The 19,464-nt window shown below is 42.8% G+C and overlaps 1 protein-coding gene across 10 annotated transcripts in view; it reads left to right on the forward strand.

Moving 5' to 3' along the window:
* PITPNM2 (phosphatidylinositol transfer protein membrane associated 2) overlaps window positions 1-19,067 on the forward strand; it is a 428,296-nt gene extending 409,229 nt beyond the window's left edge. For all 10 annotated transcript variants that reach the window (XM_082258328.1, XM_082258333.1, XM_082258336.1 and 7 more), the window contains 6 exons: window positions 6,257-6,373; window positions 13,846-13,994; window positions 16,134-16,283; window positions 16,364-16,547; window positions 17,965-18,093; window positions 18,676-19,067. In XM_082258328.1, the coding sequence (XP_082114454.1) occupies window positions 6,257-6,373; window positions 13,846-13,994; window positions 16,134-16,283; window positions 16,364-16,547; window positions 17,965-18,093; window positions 18,676-19,014 (1,068 nt within the window). In that variant the 3' untranslated portion in view covers window positions 19,015-19,067. The remainder of the gene's footprint in view (window positions 1-6,256; window positions 6,374-13,845; window positions 13,995-16,133; window positions 16,284-16,363; window positions 16,548-17,964; window positions 18,094-18,675) is intronic.
* Window positions 19,068-19,464: the final 397 nt, after the last annotated feature.

Consider the following 19,464-nt stretch of genomic DNA (forward strand, 5'->3'; position numbering starts at 1 on the left):
GAAAGAAACATTTTTGTATTATCATTCATATTCTCTGAAAAATGGCCAAGAAATCATATATTCTGCCAGGGTATGTAAACGTAAGAGCACAACTGTACCTGGGTATGCTGCCACCTACAGGTGAATAGACACTGGCCAAAAAAAGGCATAACCTCTCCCAGCTCAGCTAAACCACAGTTTTTAGCTAGTATCCTAAGGTTATGAATGTGCCTCCCTATGTCTCTAAAGATCTCCCTCATGGGCTTTGCTCCCATAAATCCAGGCATGTTACTTATACCACTTGTGGGGTAAAAGTGGGCACTACAGCTAGTAGGCAAAAAGGGGACTGTACCCAGATCCCACATGCATGCAGGGGCGTATCTGCCGCAAACCGAACAAGGCCTTTGCCTTGGGTGGCATTTTTCAGGGGGGCGCCAGCACCCCCCAGGCCGAATGACAGCTACAACCAACGTCTTTCCCAATTCACTGTCACCTACAAGTGCCGATTGGGCTTACCCAAAGAAGGTGGTTTTACCAGTGAAGCATTTTGCTCATCAATACCCCATAGAGAAGGAATTCTGCAAGAAAGTGGGTTCTCAAGGTTCTATTCTTGACCTGGCCATTTCCTACTTAAATATGGCCTTGTCTGTGTATGTGGATAATGTCTTGGTCTTTAGAGACTCTGCAGATAAAAGTTAGAGGTCCTCTTTAAGATGTTTTTCTTTCTGGTAGGAGTGGCTCTGCAACCTGCAGTGGCTGCAGTGGGAGTTTGCCAGGTCTTTGGGTGAAGCGTATGCTCCGTTTTAGAGAATGGGACCCCAAAGATCTTGCAATTTGGGCTTCTTGATGGATGCCTTTGAAGACACTGTGAGGCAACTTTCAAGGGTAGGTACAATGTCCACATGAGAAGGATCCCATGGCTCAGGTTTTGGTCAGCGGAATGTCTCAGAAAGAAGCAAATTGAGCAACTTCCTTTGAGGGCAAATGCTTGTTTGGGCCATCCTTGGATGCTTTCATCCCTTATGAAGGAGGCAATGGTGATTAGTTATAAATCAGTGACATCTTCAGAATTTAAGAACAGTTCCTTTTGTAAGCAACCAATCTCTGGTTTTAGGCAAAGGCCTACAGCCCAGTTCAGTAGGAGGAACTGAATCCTTAAGTCGTCCTATTCTGGGGGGTGCAGGGACATCTGCTAACTCAGTCACAGATGACTGGGTCTGCAGTGTGGTGTCCAGAGGCTTCAAGCTGAAGTTTCCCAGTTTTTCCCCTTGTCATGCTTTATGTGCTCATGAGTGTCTTCGGATCCACAAAAATAAGCAGGTTTTTTTTGCAGCCAAAGAAAGATTGCTGTTCCAAGGGGTCATCGCACCTGTGATGGCTGAGAGGAGGTCTCAGAGCTTCTATTCCAACCTGTTTACAGTTCCCAAGCCAAATGAAAACTTCTAGCCTGTTCTGGACCTCAAGGGTCTTAACAAGTTCCTAAAAGTACAAAAATTCAGGATGAAGTCCACCCAGTCAGTGATTGCTTCACTTCATCAAGGAGACTTCCTGACATCAGTGGATATCAAGGATGCGTATCTATACATCACATTTCTCTGGCACATTTTTATGGGGTCCTCGTTGTGACCCATGGAGTCTTTGGAGCACATCTCCCCACCTGATCCCCTCTCAAAAGCTGCAGGTCCCAACCATCCATCCATGCACTGATGGCGGTCCTGGAGTCCCTTGTGTCCCGGGTGGAGGTGGCTTTTGGGCGATGGGCTAGCAGAAAGCGCCCTCCGCCTTCCTTCCCCTGCCTCATCTGTCTCATCAGATCCTGAATCTGATTTGGCCACCGCGGACGTGGGTCACCCTGCTGGGTCTGCAACCAGACGTCTGGAATCCTCTGTTAGTGAGGATGATTCTTCCACGTCTGCGACCGTGCACGAAAAGACGCTGGTGGATGCAATAATTGTATCTGTGCGTGAGACCCTAATGATGGAGGATGTAGCTGATGCTGCCACGGAGGCACAGGTACCCTTTGGCACTCACAAGCCAATCAGAGCAGCAAAGGTGTTTCCTTTCCCTGCCTATTTTGACAGAATTGTTGCAAAAGAGTGGGGTTGACCAAAGCATCCCCGTAGGGTTCCTAAGCACTTTACTAGGCGTTACCCCTATGGGGAGTCCCTTCTTAAGAAGTGGACTGTGCCACCGGTGGTGGACCGTCTGGTTTCCAGATTGAAGAAGGCAACCATGATTCTGGTTCAAGAGTCCCTGGCCTTTAAGGATCCAGCTGAACGGAAGGCGGAGTCTGTGGCCCCCAATATGTACACTCCAGCTGGTTGGGCAATGAGGCTTGTATTCACCATTGCCCTAGTGTTGCAAACTCTGAATGAGTGGGCTAAGTTCTTACGCCGTGACCTTGAGGGGGAACAGCTCCCCCCTGCCTTTGATGAGCTGACGGACCAGCTGACCCAGGGGCTGCAGTTTATCTGTGATGCCTCTTTGGATGCGGCTCCCCTGATGGCTCGCCTCTCTGTTTTGGCAGTGGTCCTTCGGCGTGTCCTTTGGCTCAAGTGCTGGTCTGCAGATCAGACTTCAAAAAAGGCCTTGAATGATTTTCCTTTCCAAGGAGATCGCCTGTTTGGAGCTACCCTGGATGACATCATTAAAGGTCTCACAGCGGGGAAGAGTACTTTTCTTCTGCAGGCTACTAAGGGCAAGGATCCTCGTCATAGACGTGGGCTTTCCTTCTCAGTTCATAGGAAGTTTTTTCATCCCTCAGGGTCGACTGACAAGGGCTCAAAGCCTTTTAGGGCCTCTTCAGAAGGATCCAAACGAGCCTGGTCTGGCAAGCCAAGATCGGGCTTCTCCAGACCCTTGGATAAGACTCCTTCAGCACGAAGGTGCGCCCTCACCCATATCAGGGTTGGGGGGATGTCTTCACTGGTTTCCGGATCCATGGACTTCCCTGGTGCAAGACAAGTGGGTCCACAAAGTCATTCAGTTCGGCTACAAGATCAAGTTTTGCTCTTGTCCCCGGCAAGGTTTTTTCCTTCTGACTTGCGCCTGTCCCAAGACTGCTTACAGATACAGAGCCTGTTTGGGTGGTACAAGACCTGTTCCTTCAAGGGGTGATTGTCCCAGGTTCCGACTTTGGAATGTTTTAATGTTTTTTTATTTAAACCTGTTCACAGTCCCCAGGAAGGAAGGCAAAGTGCGTCCAATACTGGACCTCGAGGCATTCAACTGCTTTGTGTGGGTACAGAAGTTCAGAATGTAGTCCATTCGAACGGTGGTGGCATCACTGCGTCAGGGAGATTTCCCTGAAGTCAGGGACGTCTGAGCATTTACGCCTAGCCACACAATTTCCGGCTCCGGGGTGGAACGCAAGCTGGAACGCGGAAGTGCGTTTACCCGGCTTTCGGCATTTGGTTTGTAACTGATCTGCTCTGATTAAAGAAAACCCATTGTAAGTTTTATTCTATTAATACATTTATGATATACCGACTTACTTCACCATGAAGCTCTCCTTTTTCATTTATGCATGACATTATTGGAGCATTATATCTGGTATATACCTCATGGTGGCCGTTGTAAGATCTGGTTTGATGGATACAGTGGGAACCAATTATTAACCCTGTCTATACCTATGAGAAAGGTCCTTACTGACCCCGTATAATTTAGGGGTCCACCATATCTGGTAAGAAGCCTGACTCACTGGGTGACTCTGCGATTTGGTGGAGGTGTCTTTCTGCTGGAAGAAGCACAATGTTGGACTGTCTGCAGTGATTTACATATATTCCTTTGTTGGGATTATTTATCGCGATTCTATTCATCACGATTTATTGGCATTATTTAGATTTTATTTATATGTATGGTTTATTGTTTAAACACATACTCACTCAAAAATACCAACCATTTGGATATTGCTTTATAGCTTATTGTTTGTGTACACAGATTCACAGCACATGGTATTGCACTATTTATTTGATATAAATTTCTATTGAGTTGAGCGCAGCTATTATATTTCACTATATAATTTTTTCATATGTTTTTTTTTTTAGCAGAGACCCTAGAGAATAAAATGGTGATCGTTGCAATTTGTTATGTCACACAGTATTTGTATATGCACAGCGATTTTTCAAACGCAATTTTTTGGGAAAAAATACACTTTGATAAATTTAAATGCAAAAAAACACAATATATAAACCATTTTTTGTTTATAAAATATAAAAGGTGATGTTACGCTGAGTAAATAGATACCTAACATGTCACATTAATATTGCACACGCTTGTGGATTGGCACCAAACTACGGTACTTAAAAATAAAAACTCCATGGGCGACACTTTAAATATTTTTTACAGGTTATCAGTTTAGAGTTACAGAAGAGGTCTAGTGCTAGAATTATTACTCTTGCTCTGATGTTTGTGGCGATACCTCACATGTGTAATGCAACAGTTTACATACAGTCAGGTCCATAAATATTGGGACATTGACACAATTCTAATCTTTTTGGCTCTATATACCAACCACAATGGATTTGAAATGAAACAAACAAGATGTGCTTTAACTGCAGACTTTCATCTTTAATTTGGGGGTATTTACATCCAAATCAGGTGAAAGGTGTAATAATGACAACAGTTTGTATATGTGCCTCCCACTTTTTAAGGGACCAAAAGTAATGAGACAATTAGCTACTTAGCTGTTCCATGGCCAGGTGTGTGTTATTCCCTCATTATCCCATTCACAAGGAGCAGATAAAAGGTCCAGAGTTAATTTCAAGTGTGCTGTTTGCATTTGGAATCTGTTGCTGTCAACTTTCAATATGAGATCCAAAGAGCTGTCACTATCAGTGAAGCAAGCCATCATTAGGCTGAAAAAAACCCAAAACAATCCATATATATATATATATATATATATATATATATATACACACATATTTTTATATATATATCTCTATCAAAAACGACAATTTTTAAGAACTTTTTTTTTTGTGTGAAAAATAGTCCCTGGGGCATGACCCAGAACCCTAGGCACTTTTTAGGGGCATTTATTGGATTTTAGGGCTTCAAAATTGTGTTTTTTTATTCCATATATATATATATATATATATATATATATATACATACCCCTATACAGAAGTTCAGATGTCATGCCTGCCTCCAAAAACGCCCAATAAACGGCTGAAACAAAAACGCCCAAATTCTAAGACAAATTATCTTTTTTTTCTGGTTCTTGACATGCTACAGAGCTGAAACTTCACAGGTACACTTTTTAGACCCCCAAGACACTAAATCCAAAGAAATCTAATTTTTTTTTTTTTCAATAATTTTTTCAATAATTGGCTCTCTATCAAAAACGACAATTTTTAAGAACTTTTTTTTGTGTGATTAATAGTCCCTGGAACATGACCCAGAACCCTAGGCACTTTTTAGGGGCATTTATTGGGTTTTAGGGCTTCAAAATGGTGTTTTTTGATTCCAGAAGTTTGGGTCCTATTGATTTCAATGGGGTTCTGGAATCCGAACCGAACTTTCGGGAAATTCGGGTGTTCTGGTCGAACCGAACTTTTCAAAAGTTCGATCATCCCTATCCTTGACCAGCTCTGGGGTAACCTGGTGCCACCCTCTGATTAGATCTCTGGCTTACCGATCGCACGAGAGAGCCCAGAGAGGCGCCAATGGGCATTGGAAGGAGGGAACCCCCCCACCTGTAAAAGCCATCCAGCGGCTAATAAGCCGCTAGGATGGCTTTTACATTGTAGAATTTGCTGGCTGAAAAAAAAGATATCTGGATGATGCCTGTAGCTGCAGGCATCATCCAGATACCTCTACTCAAAGTCCACAATGTCATGCAGGCAGGAAGTGGCTAAGAAAAATGTTTGGGCTTGCATTGAATTTACGGTACTTAGAAATTAGATGTCCATCTCTGCTCTGGCTGTTTTATGTCAGATGTTAGGACAATTTAATGTCCAGGAACTGCTTGCAAGACACCACTGGCTGAGGTCCACTGAATGGAAGAGCCATCAATATTGTGTACCCCGATTAGCTGTCACCAGAGGTGTGTGCGGTTCCCGGGGTGTAGGCTGTTAAACTGTATTGTATGTGTATTAGTTAACAAGAATACTTTAACTAAACTTAAAAGAATTTCCTAAACTGGAATAACTTATTACCTAATATGGAATATGCCTATTCTTTACTGTATTAACCACCCATTAACCTTCAGCAAGATTACATGGTCTATATATCTGGCACAGATTTTGCTGTTAACCCTATTGCATTTGTTAAATTTCAGAACGTTGCTGCCAACCACAGAATTAATGATGCTGTAGCCAATGAAGACGGACCCCAGACACTTAATGGACGATTCATGTATGGCCCTCTTGACATGGTCACATTGACTGGTGAAAAGGTAGGTTGTAGGTGCACTCATACCAATGTTTGTATGTTGGTGTTTAAACTGTTAGCTTTACATGTCTTAAGAGTTCTGTATTTCATGTAAAATTATATACCAGCAAACAGTGGGTAGTTCGACTTTCCTGCACATACCAAACTTAACATCCACTTATTGTGTTCATTTTTTGAACAACTTTTATGTGGTGTGATTTCTTGAGTCCAAAACTTTTAATTTTAAATTAAAAATCATTTTTGGGGGCTTTGTATCTCACATCCCTCACACATGGCTATAGACTGCACATGTACTATATGTGTAATAGGTAGTATTTGTTCTATGGGTATCACCTGAATCCTTCTTTGCAGCAGTTTGTAAGTCATTGTCTATGTTTCTATAACATAACCTGCCTAAATGACACTTAGCAAAATTGTGCTGCTGCAAACTTTGCTTGAGATGATTGTGGCTGTATTAGTGCACTTACAACAAAAATAATTGAGTGCTGTCCATGATACTATTTTATCTGCACTATCATCTATATTTTCAAGACTAGCTTTTGGGGTGTACCCCTTTCTTCAAGGTTCAAGTAGTACTAATACAGGAAGTTTTAGCAGAATGTTAAGTAAGACCATCTCATGACCAGGCAATTTTTTGCGATACGGCACTGTGTTACTTTAACTAACAATTGCAGGGCGTGCATCGCTGTAACCTAAGCAAAATGTATATCCTTTTTTTCCCACAAATAGAGCTTTCTTTTGGTGGTATTTAATCACCTCTGCATTTTTTTTTTTTTTTTTGCTATAGAAACAAAAAATGACCGTCAATTTTGAAAAAAATATATATATTTTTTACTTTCTGCTATAAAACATATCCAATAAAAAGATTGAATTTCTTCATCAATTTAGGGCCAGTATGTATTCTACTACATATTTTTGGTAAAATAAAATCCCAATAAGCAAATATTGATTGGTTATAGTGTCTACAAACTATGCAATATTTTTTTTTTGTACTATTAGTGGCGGTGATCAATGACTTATTGCAAGACTGCGATATTGTGGGGGACAGTGGGGACACAAACTGACTCTATTGACACTTTTTGGGGACCAGTGACGCTAGTACAGTGATCAGTGCTAAAAAAAATATGCACGATCAATGGACTAATGACACTGGCAGGGAAGGGGTTAACATCATGGGTGCTCAAAGGGTTAAATGTGTGCCTGACCAGTGCTTTACTACTGTGGGGGAGGAGCTTGTACTAGAAGAAGGCATGGATTGGTGCCCCCGCTTAGCAGAGACACAGGATCCATGTCTTCTGTAGTGACAGAACGGCGATCTGCCTTGTTTACATTGGCAGACTGCTGTTCTGTCAGTGTAGCGAAGCATCTTTGGGTGCTGGAAGACATTGAGTCTGCCGTACCTGTCAATCAGCTCCCGTTGTGTCTCTAATCACAGCGGGAGCGGGCCTCTGGCAGCCCACGCCCCAGGCCCAGAACTAGATACATGATCCTGCGCAGGATATCCATATATATATATATATATATATATATATATATATATATATATATATACAGTATACGGTCAGCAATCAGTTAAACATGGATGGTTTGTGAGATGAGGACTGGGAGGGGGAAGGAATCACAGAGGTGAGAATGGTCAAAACTGTTGAAAAAGGATTTAGAAAACGGAGGTCCACATTTAATCCTTTATCTTTTGTGTCAAATAGAGTTAACATTTTAGTTCAAAAGTTTTCCTTTCCTGAGTATTTTTGAAGTTCCCTTTAAGAACAATTACTAAACAAATCTCAGGCCTTGTAGAATAAGTGTTAAAACCATTAGTCACAAGTACAGCTAAATTCCTGCAAGATACAACTGATTTTCTGAACAAGATCAACAATATACAGCAATTACCACCAAACACACTTCTAAGTTACTATGTATATCGAATCTTTGTACAGCAACATCCCTCACATGGATGGGATTTCTGCACGTCTCAAATGTTTATCATCCACGCCAAGCCACAAATACATCAAATTACAAATACAATGCTGAGAATGTTACACAGCTCTCTAAATTCATTCTTACACATATCCACTTCACTTTTAGTAATGACTTTTGTCTTCAGTGTATAGGTACTGCTATGGAAAGTAAAATGGCACCCATTATGGTTACCTATTTATAGCTAACCTGGAGGACAAACAGACAAATCCCTTAACCATATACAACAAACGCCATATAGATACTGTTGCTCTATTTATGTTTCATCATATGAACAAATGGTGAAGAAAATCGAAAGAAATTTTACTGCTTGATCAATACATTTCACACATCAAACTGAAAATGGACTTCCAACCTCCTAGACACAGCAATATCCATCAGAAATGACCAGATGCACACCTTAATTGCTTCCCGACCACCCGCAGGGTGGTTCTCCTGCGCAAACAGACGTCGCACGCGGTAAGCTAGGGGGCGAGCGCGCGCCCCCGGCGGCATGCTCCCGCCCCCACTCGGCATCGGGGAAGCCAATGCACGGGTCAGGCAGCTCCGATTGCCGCCTGACACCCGCGATCGCTCCCCGCTGAGAGAGGACGGTCGGCTGTTGTAAACACAGCCGACCGTCCTTCTCCCTGCAATGACCATAGAGCTCATGTGATCCTTCTATATAGGATCACATGTCTCTATGGTCATTTAAGAAGCCACGCCCCCCCACAGTTAGAATCACTCCCCTAGGGTCACATTTAACCCATTGATCACCTATACTGTTAACCCCTTCCCTGCCAATGTCATTATTACAGTAACAGTGCATATTTTTTGCACTGATTACTGTAGTAATGTCACTGGTCCCAAAAGTGTCAAAAATGTCAGTTAGGGGTTCAATCTGTCCGCCGCAATGTCACAGTCCCGCAAAAAATCGCAGATCGCTGCCATTACTAGTAAAAAAAAAACAATAAAAATGACATAAATCTTTCCCGTAATTAGTAGACGCGATAACTTTTGCGCAAGCCAATCAAAATACGCTTATTGCGATTTTTTTTTTTATCAAAAATATGTAGAAGAAAACAAATTGAAAACAAACTAAAATGTTTTATTTTTTTTTTGGAGAATGTCATATAGCAGAATGTGAAAAAAAATAGTGTTTTGTTTTTCAAAATTGTCGCTCTTTTTTTGTTTATAGCGCAAAAAATAAAAATCGCACAGGTGATCAAATACCACCAAAAGAAAGCTCTATTTGTGGGAAAAAAAGGACATCAATTTGATTTAGGTACAGTGTCGCACGACCATGCAATTGTCCGTTAAAGTAACGCAGTGCCGAATCGCAAAATAGGGCCTGGTCATTAAGGGGCAAATCCTTCCAGTCTTAAAGTGGTTAATATACAGGAAACCCAGTGACAGATGTAACTATCTCCACAGTTCCAGCTTCCACCCCAAGTACACCAAACGGACCATCATACACAGCGAGGCCATCAGATACCACCCTATATGCTCTTACCCAGAAGACAAAAATAAACCTCTCAAATACTAGTAGACTCCTTCCATAAGAAGGTTAGAAAGACAAAACCATCAATACAAGTATAAACAAGGTCTTGACAACCCAAAGAGAAAATCTACAATACAAGGCGAAACATGAAAAAAAAACATGTAATTCCAAGGCTCCGTTCACATATTGGCATCTCGAATCACGGGCAGAATCGCAGCAATTCTACCCAGGATCCCGAATCCTTGCAAATCGCAGGATGCCCATGCGATTCCCATGACTTGCAATGGCACCCCAAATGCTGCACGATTTTGCCGCGATTGTCGCCCGACGAATGGCAGTAAAGTAGTGCAAACAGAATCGCGGGACGCCTATTACCCAAAAAAAGTACAAGAACTTATTTTGGGTGACAGGCGTCCAGCGATTCTGTTTGCGCCATTTTACGGCAATTCGTCAGGCGACAATAGCGGCAAAATCACGATGCGTTTGGGGTGCTATTGTAAGTCACTGTAAATGCACGGGCATCCCGTATTTTGCATTGATTCGGTATCGCGGGCAGAATCGGAGACGCCAATATGTGAACGGAGCCTAATATCCAAAAACAATGCAGTCCTGGAAGGTAATCAAAGAGCTGCAACCCATTATAACAAAGGATGAACCACAGAAAGAAATAATCCAACAACCCCCAATACTTGCTTTCAGGCACCCCACCGAACCTCAGACAGAAATGAATCAGCCAGAAACGTAACTGCAACAAAATAATGCTGCAAGCTGTGCAGTCCAATCAATCCATTAAAAGTGTCACACACACAAATTGGACCTTCAGTATTACAGGATCATACAGCTGTATTTCCAGTAATATTGTGTACCTCATCCAATGCAAAAAATGCAACCAAGGATTAGAAGTTTTTGCGAAACAGGATAAAAATGAATTTACACAGACACCATTAAAGAACATAAGGAAGAGGATTTCTACACACCTGTGGGATGTCGTTTCCCAGAACCAGATAACACTATGGAAGACCTGAACGTTTTAGCTACTAAAGTAAACTTCAAAAATACTCAGGAAAGGAAAACCTTTGAACTAAGTATGATTATTTTTGACACAAAAGATGATCAACGAAATGTGGACCTCCATTTTCTAAATTACTATCCAAGTAATCCAAGTTTTAGGCCCACTCTCACCTCTGTGACTTTTTCTCCCCTCCCAATCCATTGCCCTTTCCTTTCCCTTCTCACAAACTATCCAAGTTTAATTACCATTGCTGTATGTTTTTTTTTTTTCTTTAGAGATTGTCTTTCTTAACACTCCACTAAAACTTTCTGTATTAGTACGGCTTAGACCTTGAAGAAGGGGTTACACCTTGAAAGCTTGTGCTAAAAATTTGGATGTTAATGTAAATAAAAAGAAGTATCAAGTACGCAGTTGGTTTTTGATGCTAACTTTGAAACTCTGCTTTTTTTCCTGAAAAAGTTGAAGAGACCTGAGACGCATGTAAACATTTGTGCCTGAATTTAAATGAATAAAGCCTGTACTGAGAGAAATACTGGGGTTACCATAGACTGCTTCCTAACAAAAATGCTAGTTGCCTGGCAATTTCTGGCTCCAAAACTTGGCTTTATTGCCTGGAACAAGCATGCAGTGAAGTCATACTTCTTGATATGCATATTTATTCTGAGTTAGGCTCCATGCACACAGGGCGTCATAAAAACGAACTCCAAAGCTGTTTCTTGACGCCAGGAAAAAGCAGCTGTAAAAACGTGCTTTTAGCTCATTTGCGTTATTGCACGTTTGGCCACGTAGCTTTTAGCAGCGTTTTTTCTGCCTCCATTCAAAAATCAATGTTTCCCTATGGGAGCCTATTGATTTGAATGGAAGGTGCACCGCAATTCGCATCAGGATGATCTGACTTGCGGTGCGACTTGCACTGTGAGAATCTTGAGGGGGAACTCCACGCCAAAATGGGGAAAAAAACAGCGTGGGTTCCCCCCCAGGTTCCAGACCAGGCCCTTCGGGTCTGGTATGGAATTTGAGGGTAGCCCCACGCCAAAAAAATGGCGTGGGGTCCCCCTCAAAATCCATACCAGACCCTTATCCGAGCATGCAGCCTGGCAGGATAGGGGAGGGGACGAGCGAGCGGCCCCACCCCCCCTGGACCATACCAGGCCACACGCCCTCAACATGGGGGGGTGTGGGTGCTTTGGGGCAGGGGGGGCTCTGCACCCCCCACCTCAAAGCACCTTGCCCCCATGTTGATGAGGACAAGGACCTCATCCCTACAACCCTGGCCGGTGGTTGTGGGGGTCTGCGGGCAGGGGGCTCATCGGAATCTGGAAGCCCCCTTTAACAAGGGTGGCCCCCCCAGATCCCGGACCCCCTCCCTATGTGAATGGGTATGGGGTACATTGTACCCCTACCCATTCACCCCATAAAAGGCAGTGTATGTAAATAATGACAGGAGACGTTTTGAAAAGTTTATTAAAAATCTTCATCCGGTCTTCTCCGCTCCGCTCTTCTCCCCTCCGCTCTTCTCCCCTCCGCTCTTCTCCCCTCCGCTCTTCTGCCCTCCGCTCTTCTGCCCTCCGCTCTTCTCCCCTCCGCTCTTCTCCCCTCCGCTCTTCTGCTCTTTTGCCTCCTCTGGTCTTCTTCTTCCTCCAGTCTTCCTCCAAAGCTGTCACCGGTGATTATGCCGGTCTCCGGTCTCTGCAGCTTATTATATAGCCATTGGGGGCGGGGGCCTCCCTGTGATGTCACTGGGAGGCCACACCCCTAATGACTATATAATAAGCTGCAGAGACCGGAGACCGACATAATCACCGGTGACAGCGTCGGAGTAGGACCGGAGGAGGAACAAGACCGAGGGGGCAGAAGAGCGGAGGGGAGAAGAGCGGAGCGGAGAAGATCGGATGAAGATTTTTAATAAACTTTTCAAAATGTCTCCTGTCATTATTTACATACACTGCCTTTTATGGGGTGAATGGGTAGGGGTACAATGTACCCCTTACCCATTCACATAGGGAGGGGGTCCGGGATCTGGGGGGGCCACCCTTGTTAAAGGGGGCTTCCAGATTCCGATGAGCCCCCTGCCCGCAGACCCCCACAACCACCGGCCAGGGTTGTGGGGATGAGGCCCTTGTCCTCATCAACATGTTGAGGGCGTGTGGCCTGGTATGGTCCAGGGGGGGTGGGGCCGCTCGCTCGTCCCCTCCCCTATCCTGCCGGGCTGCATGCTCGGATAAGGGTCTGGTATGGATTTTGGGGGGGACCCCACGCCATTTTTTCGGCGTGGGGCTACCCTCAAATTCCATACCAGACCCGAAGGGCCTAGTTTGGAACCTGGGGGGGACCCCACGCCATTTTTTTCCCCATTTTGGCGTGGAGTTACCCCTCAAGATTCTCACAGCGCAAGTCGCACCGCAAGTCGGATCATCCTGATCCACTTGCAGTGCGCCTTCCATTCAAATCAATAGGCTCCCATAGGGAAGCATTGATTTTGAATGGGAAAAAAAAAACGTATAACGTGGCTTAACGCACGTTAAGCAACGTTATTCAGCCTTTAGCAGCGTCAGACATTTTTACAGCTTGACGCCGCAGCTCCAGAACGTACAGTTCCTGTGTTTTTTTTTGGAGCTGTAAAACGCCTATGCCACTTGGAGCTCCTAAAAGCTCTATGTGTGCATGAGGCCATAGAATAACATGGATGGGTGTTCTGCAGCTGCAAAAAAAAACGTCTGACGCTGCTAACAGCAGCTCCAAAAACGTCCAGTGTGCATGAGGCCTAAGTGACTCACTTGCGGTTTCATAATTTTGTCACAACAAATTCGAGTTCACCTCTTTTACCTTGTACAAATCATGTGTTGTTTTTCTATATAATTACGGTGTAATAAAACCACTATCTGAGTGCAGTACACTCTGTAGTGACAACTATAATGCTATTTTTAACAGATTGAATAGAACTAAACATTTCTGTGGTGTGTATGTCAGCAGTGCTCACTCTTTTAAAATATTTGTCTTTCTGCAGGTGGATATTCATATAATGACGCAGCCTCCATCTGGAGAATGGGTTTACTTTGATACCGAAATTACTAACAGCAGTGGCAGAATTTCCTATGTGATCCCTGAACATAAGAGACTTGGAGTCGGGGTATATCCACTGAAAATGGTCGTCAGGTATATGACATGCTAGAAAAAAGCTCTTAAACTTTACCTAGATTTGATACTACCCTTTGCAATATCACAATACCAAAAAATGTCTTTGCATAGTCCACAGAGGAAATACATTGCCAGCAATTATTATGTTTGAGTATATGACTCGTGTCAACAGCTATTGTGCCACGGATCATATACACCGTTTAGCCATAAGAATATGATCCCCCCCATCATATCCTGTCAAGGCATGGACTCCACTAGACCTCTATTTATTTATTCTTATTTATTAGAGGTATTTAAAAAACACTGTCAGTTAACGAGTGCTTTACACATTTATTATACATTCACATCGGACCCTGCCCTCAAGGAGCTTACAATCTAAGGTCCCTAACTCACATTCATACATACACATACCACAGCCAATTTGGACAGTAGTCAGTTAACCTACCAGCATGTCTTTGGAGTGTGGGAGGAAACCGGAGTACCCAGAGGTCCCACACAGGGAGAACCTGCAAACTCTAGGCAGGTAGCACCACAGGTGGGATTCAAACCAACAACCCTAGTGCTGCTGGACGGAAGTGCTAACCACTTAGCCACTGTGTGGTATCAGACACCAAGCCGTACGAAGCAGTTCCTTTAAGCCCTATAAGTTGCGACGTGGGGTCTACATGGACCAGATTTGTTTTTCCAGTGGAATTTTCCAGAGAATTTGAAGGCCAAATCAAAACCTTAAAACTGTTCGCTGTATTCATCAGACCAGGTCACTTTCCTCTATCGCTCCTGTGGCCCAATTCTGATGCTCACTTGCCCATTGTAAGCGGCGGGGGGGGTTCTGCTGCAGCAGTAACATCTAACATATTACACCCTGAATACATGTTACAAGAGGTGAACTTTAACAAAGCTGGGCCCTCTTATGCTTTTCCTGAATTGGACTGTGTTGTATTAAAGTTGCACAGATGATACGTGTAATATTACTTGGAACTCTTGCTGTCACAGTCATAAATTACTAAAAAGAAATTTGACCAGTAATAAGTCGGCATACCATTAGTTTTGAAAGCAGAGTATGAATTAAAATGTCAAAACACCCCAGTGGAACAGTGCCCTATAGAGAGCAACAGTGTCTATGGAGTTAAGGAGACGGTAGCATCTTCTTTCTGTATTACCCGTACTCATATTTGGGACAGGATTGTTTAAGTATTCTGCTTTATTCAATTAAATGGAACTTAAAGTGTATCCAAACCCAAAAACAAAAATATTGCACATAGCATTTGTTCTAATAAAGGGTATACAATTTACACCATGAGACTTAGAAGGTGATATAAATTGTGAATTACTTGGTTCTTATGAAACGTCTGTAGTGAATAATTTGAGGATCTTCTTAGCTATATGGTGTTTTCCACCTATATGTTCCTCCTACACCATACTGCCAAAAGTATTGGGACACCTGCCTTTACACGCACATGAACTTTAATGGCATCCCAGTCTTAGTCTGTAGGGTTCAATATTGAGTTGGCCTACCCTTTGCAGGCATAACAGCTTCAACTCTTCTGGGAAGGCTGTCCACAAGGTTTAGGAGTGTGTCTATGGGAATGTTTGACCATTCTTCCAGAAGCGCATTTGTGAAGTCAGGCCATGATTTGGACAAAAATGCCATTAAAAGTTCATGTACGTGTAAAGGCAGGCATCCCAATACTTTTGGTAATATGGTGTATTTCGAATTTTAGCTCTTAAATGGTAGCACATGTATTAAAGACATTGGGAGAAAACAAAACGATTGATGTACAAAGTGACCCACAGCAGCCACATTTTATATAACTGTATCAGTTAAAAAATACTTTGGTTGTTGAGAATTACATTGTACATTGCACTTATTAAGTACATGCGTTGGGCTGGCCAAACATTATACAATTTTCTTATTCCATTTTCTTTACATTTACCTTCAACTATGTAGTGCAAGGGCCTGCCTGAGTGCATACAAATTAAAACTATTTAGGTTTGACCTCATGTTATATGGTTTCGGTAAATCTAAAGGAAAATTATACAAGAAGATTGTATAATGTATGGCCAGCCTTAGTCCCTGATTGGAGGGTTTTACTGTCTTTGGTGTATACATAATACAAATGCCTTTGTAACTATGCCTTTGTTTTTGTTTTGTCCTAGGGGAGACCATACATATGCCGACAGTTACCTCCATGTTTTACCTAAAACAACAGAATTTGTAGTATTCAGCATTGACGGATCTTTTGCCGCTAGCGTTTCCATCATGGGCAGTGACCCGAAAGTCAGAGCAGGGGCAGTGGATGTAGTGAGGTCAGTGTACTCTTTTGTAGGGCCGATAGCTGTCATTCACTGTCCATAGCACTTCTAACACCTTCTCCATCTTCTTCTAGGCACTGGCAGGATCTTGGCTACCTCATTATCTATGTCACAGGCAGACCCGACATGCAGAAGCAGAGAGTGGTGGCATGGCTTGCACAGCACAACTTCCCACATGGCATAGTGTCATTTTGTGATGGATTGGTTCACGATCCCCTGCGGCACAAAGCAAATTTTCTAAAAAGCCTGATTCAAGATGTAAGATACCTTCCATACAATGATTTGTGGGTGCTTTCTGCTAATGACTAGAGCATTTCTTTTTGTTAACGAGCACCGCCTGCCCCTCACTAATTGTAATTAGTGATTGTAATATAGTACAGTATATAGCTATTTATCCACTGTATTGTATTGAGTAGAGAATGAGTAAACTACTTTTCAGGTTTTGTTTTCTGTGTTCACATTGGGGTGATTTCCCCTCTCTTCCTGTTTTGGAGACACTACAGAAAGGGAGAGCAAATCTCTCCAAAGTGAGCAGAAATACCCTCTTTGACAACTGTCACCAGAACAAGTGTCTTTGTTAAAAGATTTCTCATCACCTGGTGACAACTGTAAATTTCTCACATTTGTCTCGGTGACTATGGTTACCAGGTTGAGATGAATCAAACATGTCTTCCTTACTTCTTAGTGCGTTGTGAGAGGCTGAGTTTGCAGTTGTATCCTGTGACACCAAGAAATAGGACAATTGGACTTTTCAGGTGCTACTGATAGGCACAACATCTACAACAAAATCTTTGGTTAAAAAAAAAAAAAAATCTTTATTTAATTACAATTCTCATTTAAAACCTATAAAAATGACTGCAAGAGTGGGGTATTAAAATATTCATACAGTGGAACCCTTGTAATTTAAACCTAAATTTAAAATACATTACCCTCAGATTCCCCAAAGTTCAGCATACTAGAGTGTCTAAAGTCACATTCAATCTTCCTTTCTGAAGTAGTTGCTGATGTAACCAAAGTGGAAAGGGATATGATCCTTCAGCGTGTATCTCAGGCTTCTTAGCCTGCTTCATCAGGAAGCTGTGGAAACAGCTCTATGATGTCAGATATTAAAATAATAATTTGTTTTGTTGGTTACAATAATTAAAATTATAGTAAAGTCTTTGTTTTTGTTAAAAAATATTAAACATGTTGTACTTACTTGCTTTGCGCAGTTTTTTGCACAGAGCGACCCCGATCCTGCTCTTCTCAGGTACCCCACCAATGCTCCTGGCCCCTCCCTTCTGTCAAGTGCCCCCCACAGCAAGCAGCTTGCTATGGGAGCACCCGAGCTGAGCCGCTGCTGTGTGTGTCCATTCAGACAAGGAGTCGGGGCTCAGCCCCACCCTCTCTCTCCTCATTGGCTCAGTGACTTTGACAGCTGCAGGAGCTAATGGAGCCCACTGCTGTCTTGGCCAATGAGGATGGAGAGTCCCGGACAGCCGAGGCTGTACAACATCGCTGGATCAAAACAGGACTCAGGCAAGTAATAGGGGCTGAGGGGGGAGCTGCTGCACGCAGAAATTTTTTATCTTAATGCATAGACTGCATTAAGGGAAAAAACCTTCTGCCGTTAGAACCACATTAATATTGATTGATTTTTTGCTTAATTTTAATCTATTTTGTTTCATTTTTGCAGGTACACATGAAAATCCATGCAGCTTATGGCTCCACAAAGGATATCTCGGTGTACAGCACTATAGGTCTGTCACCAATGCAGATCTTCATTGTAGGCCGTCCAACCAAGAAGTTGCAGCACCAATGTCAGGTAAAGCTACCACATAATTAGAGCTAGCCAACATTCTCCAGTACTTGGAAATATTGTGCAAATTATGTCGTTTTGCAGCATGTATGACATGAAAGTGACTGTCATGTCCAAAGGTCAAAGCTACCAATAATACAGTGAAATACTTTATGTAATGCCGGCCACTACTTGAAATAATTTTATGACTGTAGTTGAAACAAGCAATGACGATGTCCCTGTCAGTGTTTGCGGGAAGTTTTATTACTTCTTGTAGCTACCTTGAACAGCGGCAACCAGAACATAAGGCCTGGGGGGGGGGATCGGTAAGGGCAGAGGTCAACGCCTCAAGACTAAAAACCAAAAGGATCATCTGTTTTGCTTGCAGTAACCAGTTTGTGTCTTCTATTTCAAAGCTGCAATTTGGGACATGCATTGCTTTTCTGCAGGCTATACAGAGTCATCCTTTCACACACTTTGTCATGAATCTGACTGCTTCACTGCGCTAGAAGGCACAGGATGTACTGATAGCTTAGGAAGTGACATGGTTCTCTTTATGATTTGTTTAAATAATTTATTTATATCATCTGTAACTTTTTCTTCCTACAGTTCATCACCGAAGGCTATGCTTCTCACCTTGCACAACTGGAATACAGCCACCGATCTCGACCTGCCAAGAACACCAACAGAATAGCGTTGCGGAAAGGAAGCTTTTGTCTTCCCGGTCAGTCAGATTACCTGAGGAAGAGGAATCATTTACTGCGCACCATCTCATCACAGCCCACATCTAGCAGCAACCACAAACCAGAGCGAACGCAAAGTCAGTCGGAGAGTGACCGTGATCGGGAAAGGGAACGTAGCCAAAGAAGTATGAGCATTGCAGCAGGATGTTGGGGGAGGAGTGCGGCCACCACCAAGCTGGAGTCTGGCGTTTTAAGTCAGAAATGAGCTCCAATGCATCCTGAACTAATTCCTGTGCTTGGCTCTTGCCACTTTAAAGGGAGGGGGGCAAAAAAGGGACAGAGGTGCAACTTTGTCTGTTGAGACAGAGTTGACATAATGGTGCTACTATATAACAACGTTAGCAAAGCTGATGACAAGAAGGGTTGAACTGCAAGCCTTAAAAAGGGTAGCAATGCCCAGAAGTTCATTGTGACAGAACCACACAAGGGGACAAGTAAAATTCATGAGTAGTCAACATTTTTATTTATTTTTTTTATTATTTTTTAAGCAGGTTCATAGACTTACCAATGTAAATATATGTGCCTCCTTTATCTTCTTAGCCATCTCTAAAGGTTTACTGAGAAGAATGCACAGCACATGTCCAACTAAGTAAGGATTTTAGTTTCTATTTTGTACATAACACTCATTACCCATTGAGTATCACCACAAAAAAAA

The sequence above is a fragment of the Pelophylax lessonae genome (genome assembly GCF_965119305.1).
Source record: "Pelophylax lessonae genome assembly, chromosome: 1".
Classification (NCBI taxonomy): Eukaryota; Metazoa; Chordata; class Amphibia; order Anura; family Ranidae; genus Pelophylax; species Pelophylax lessonae.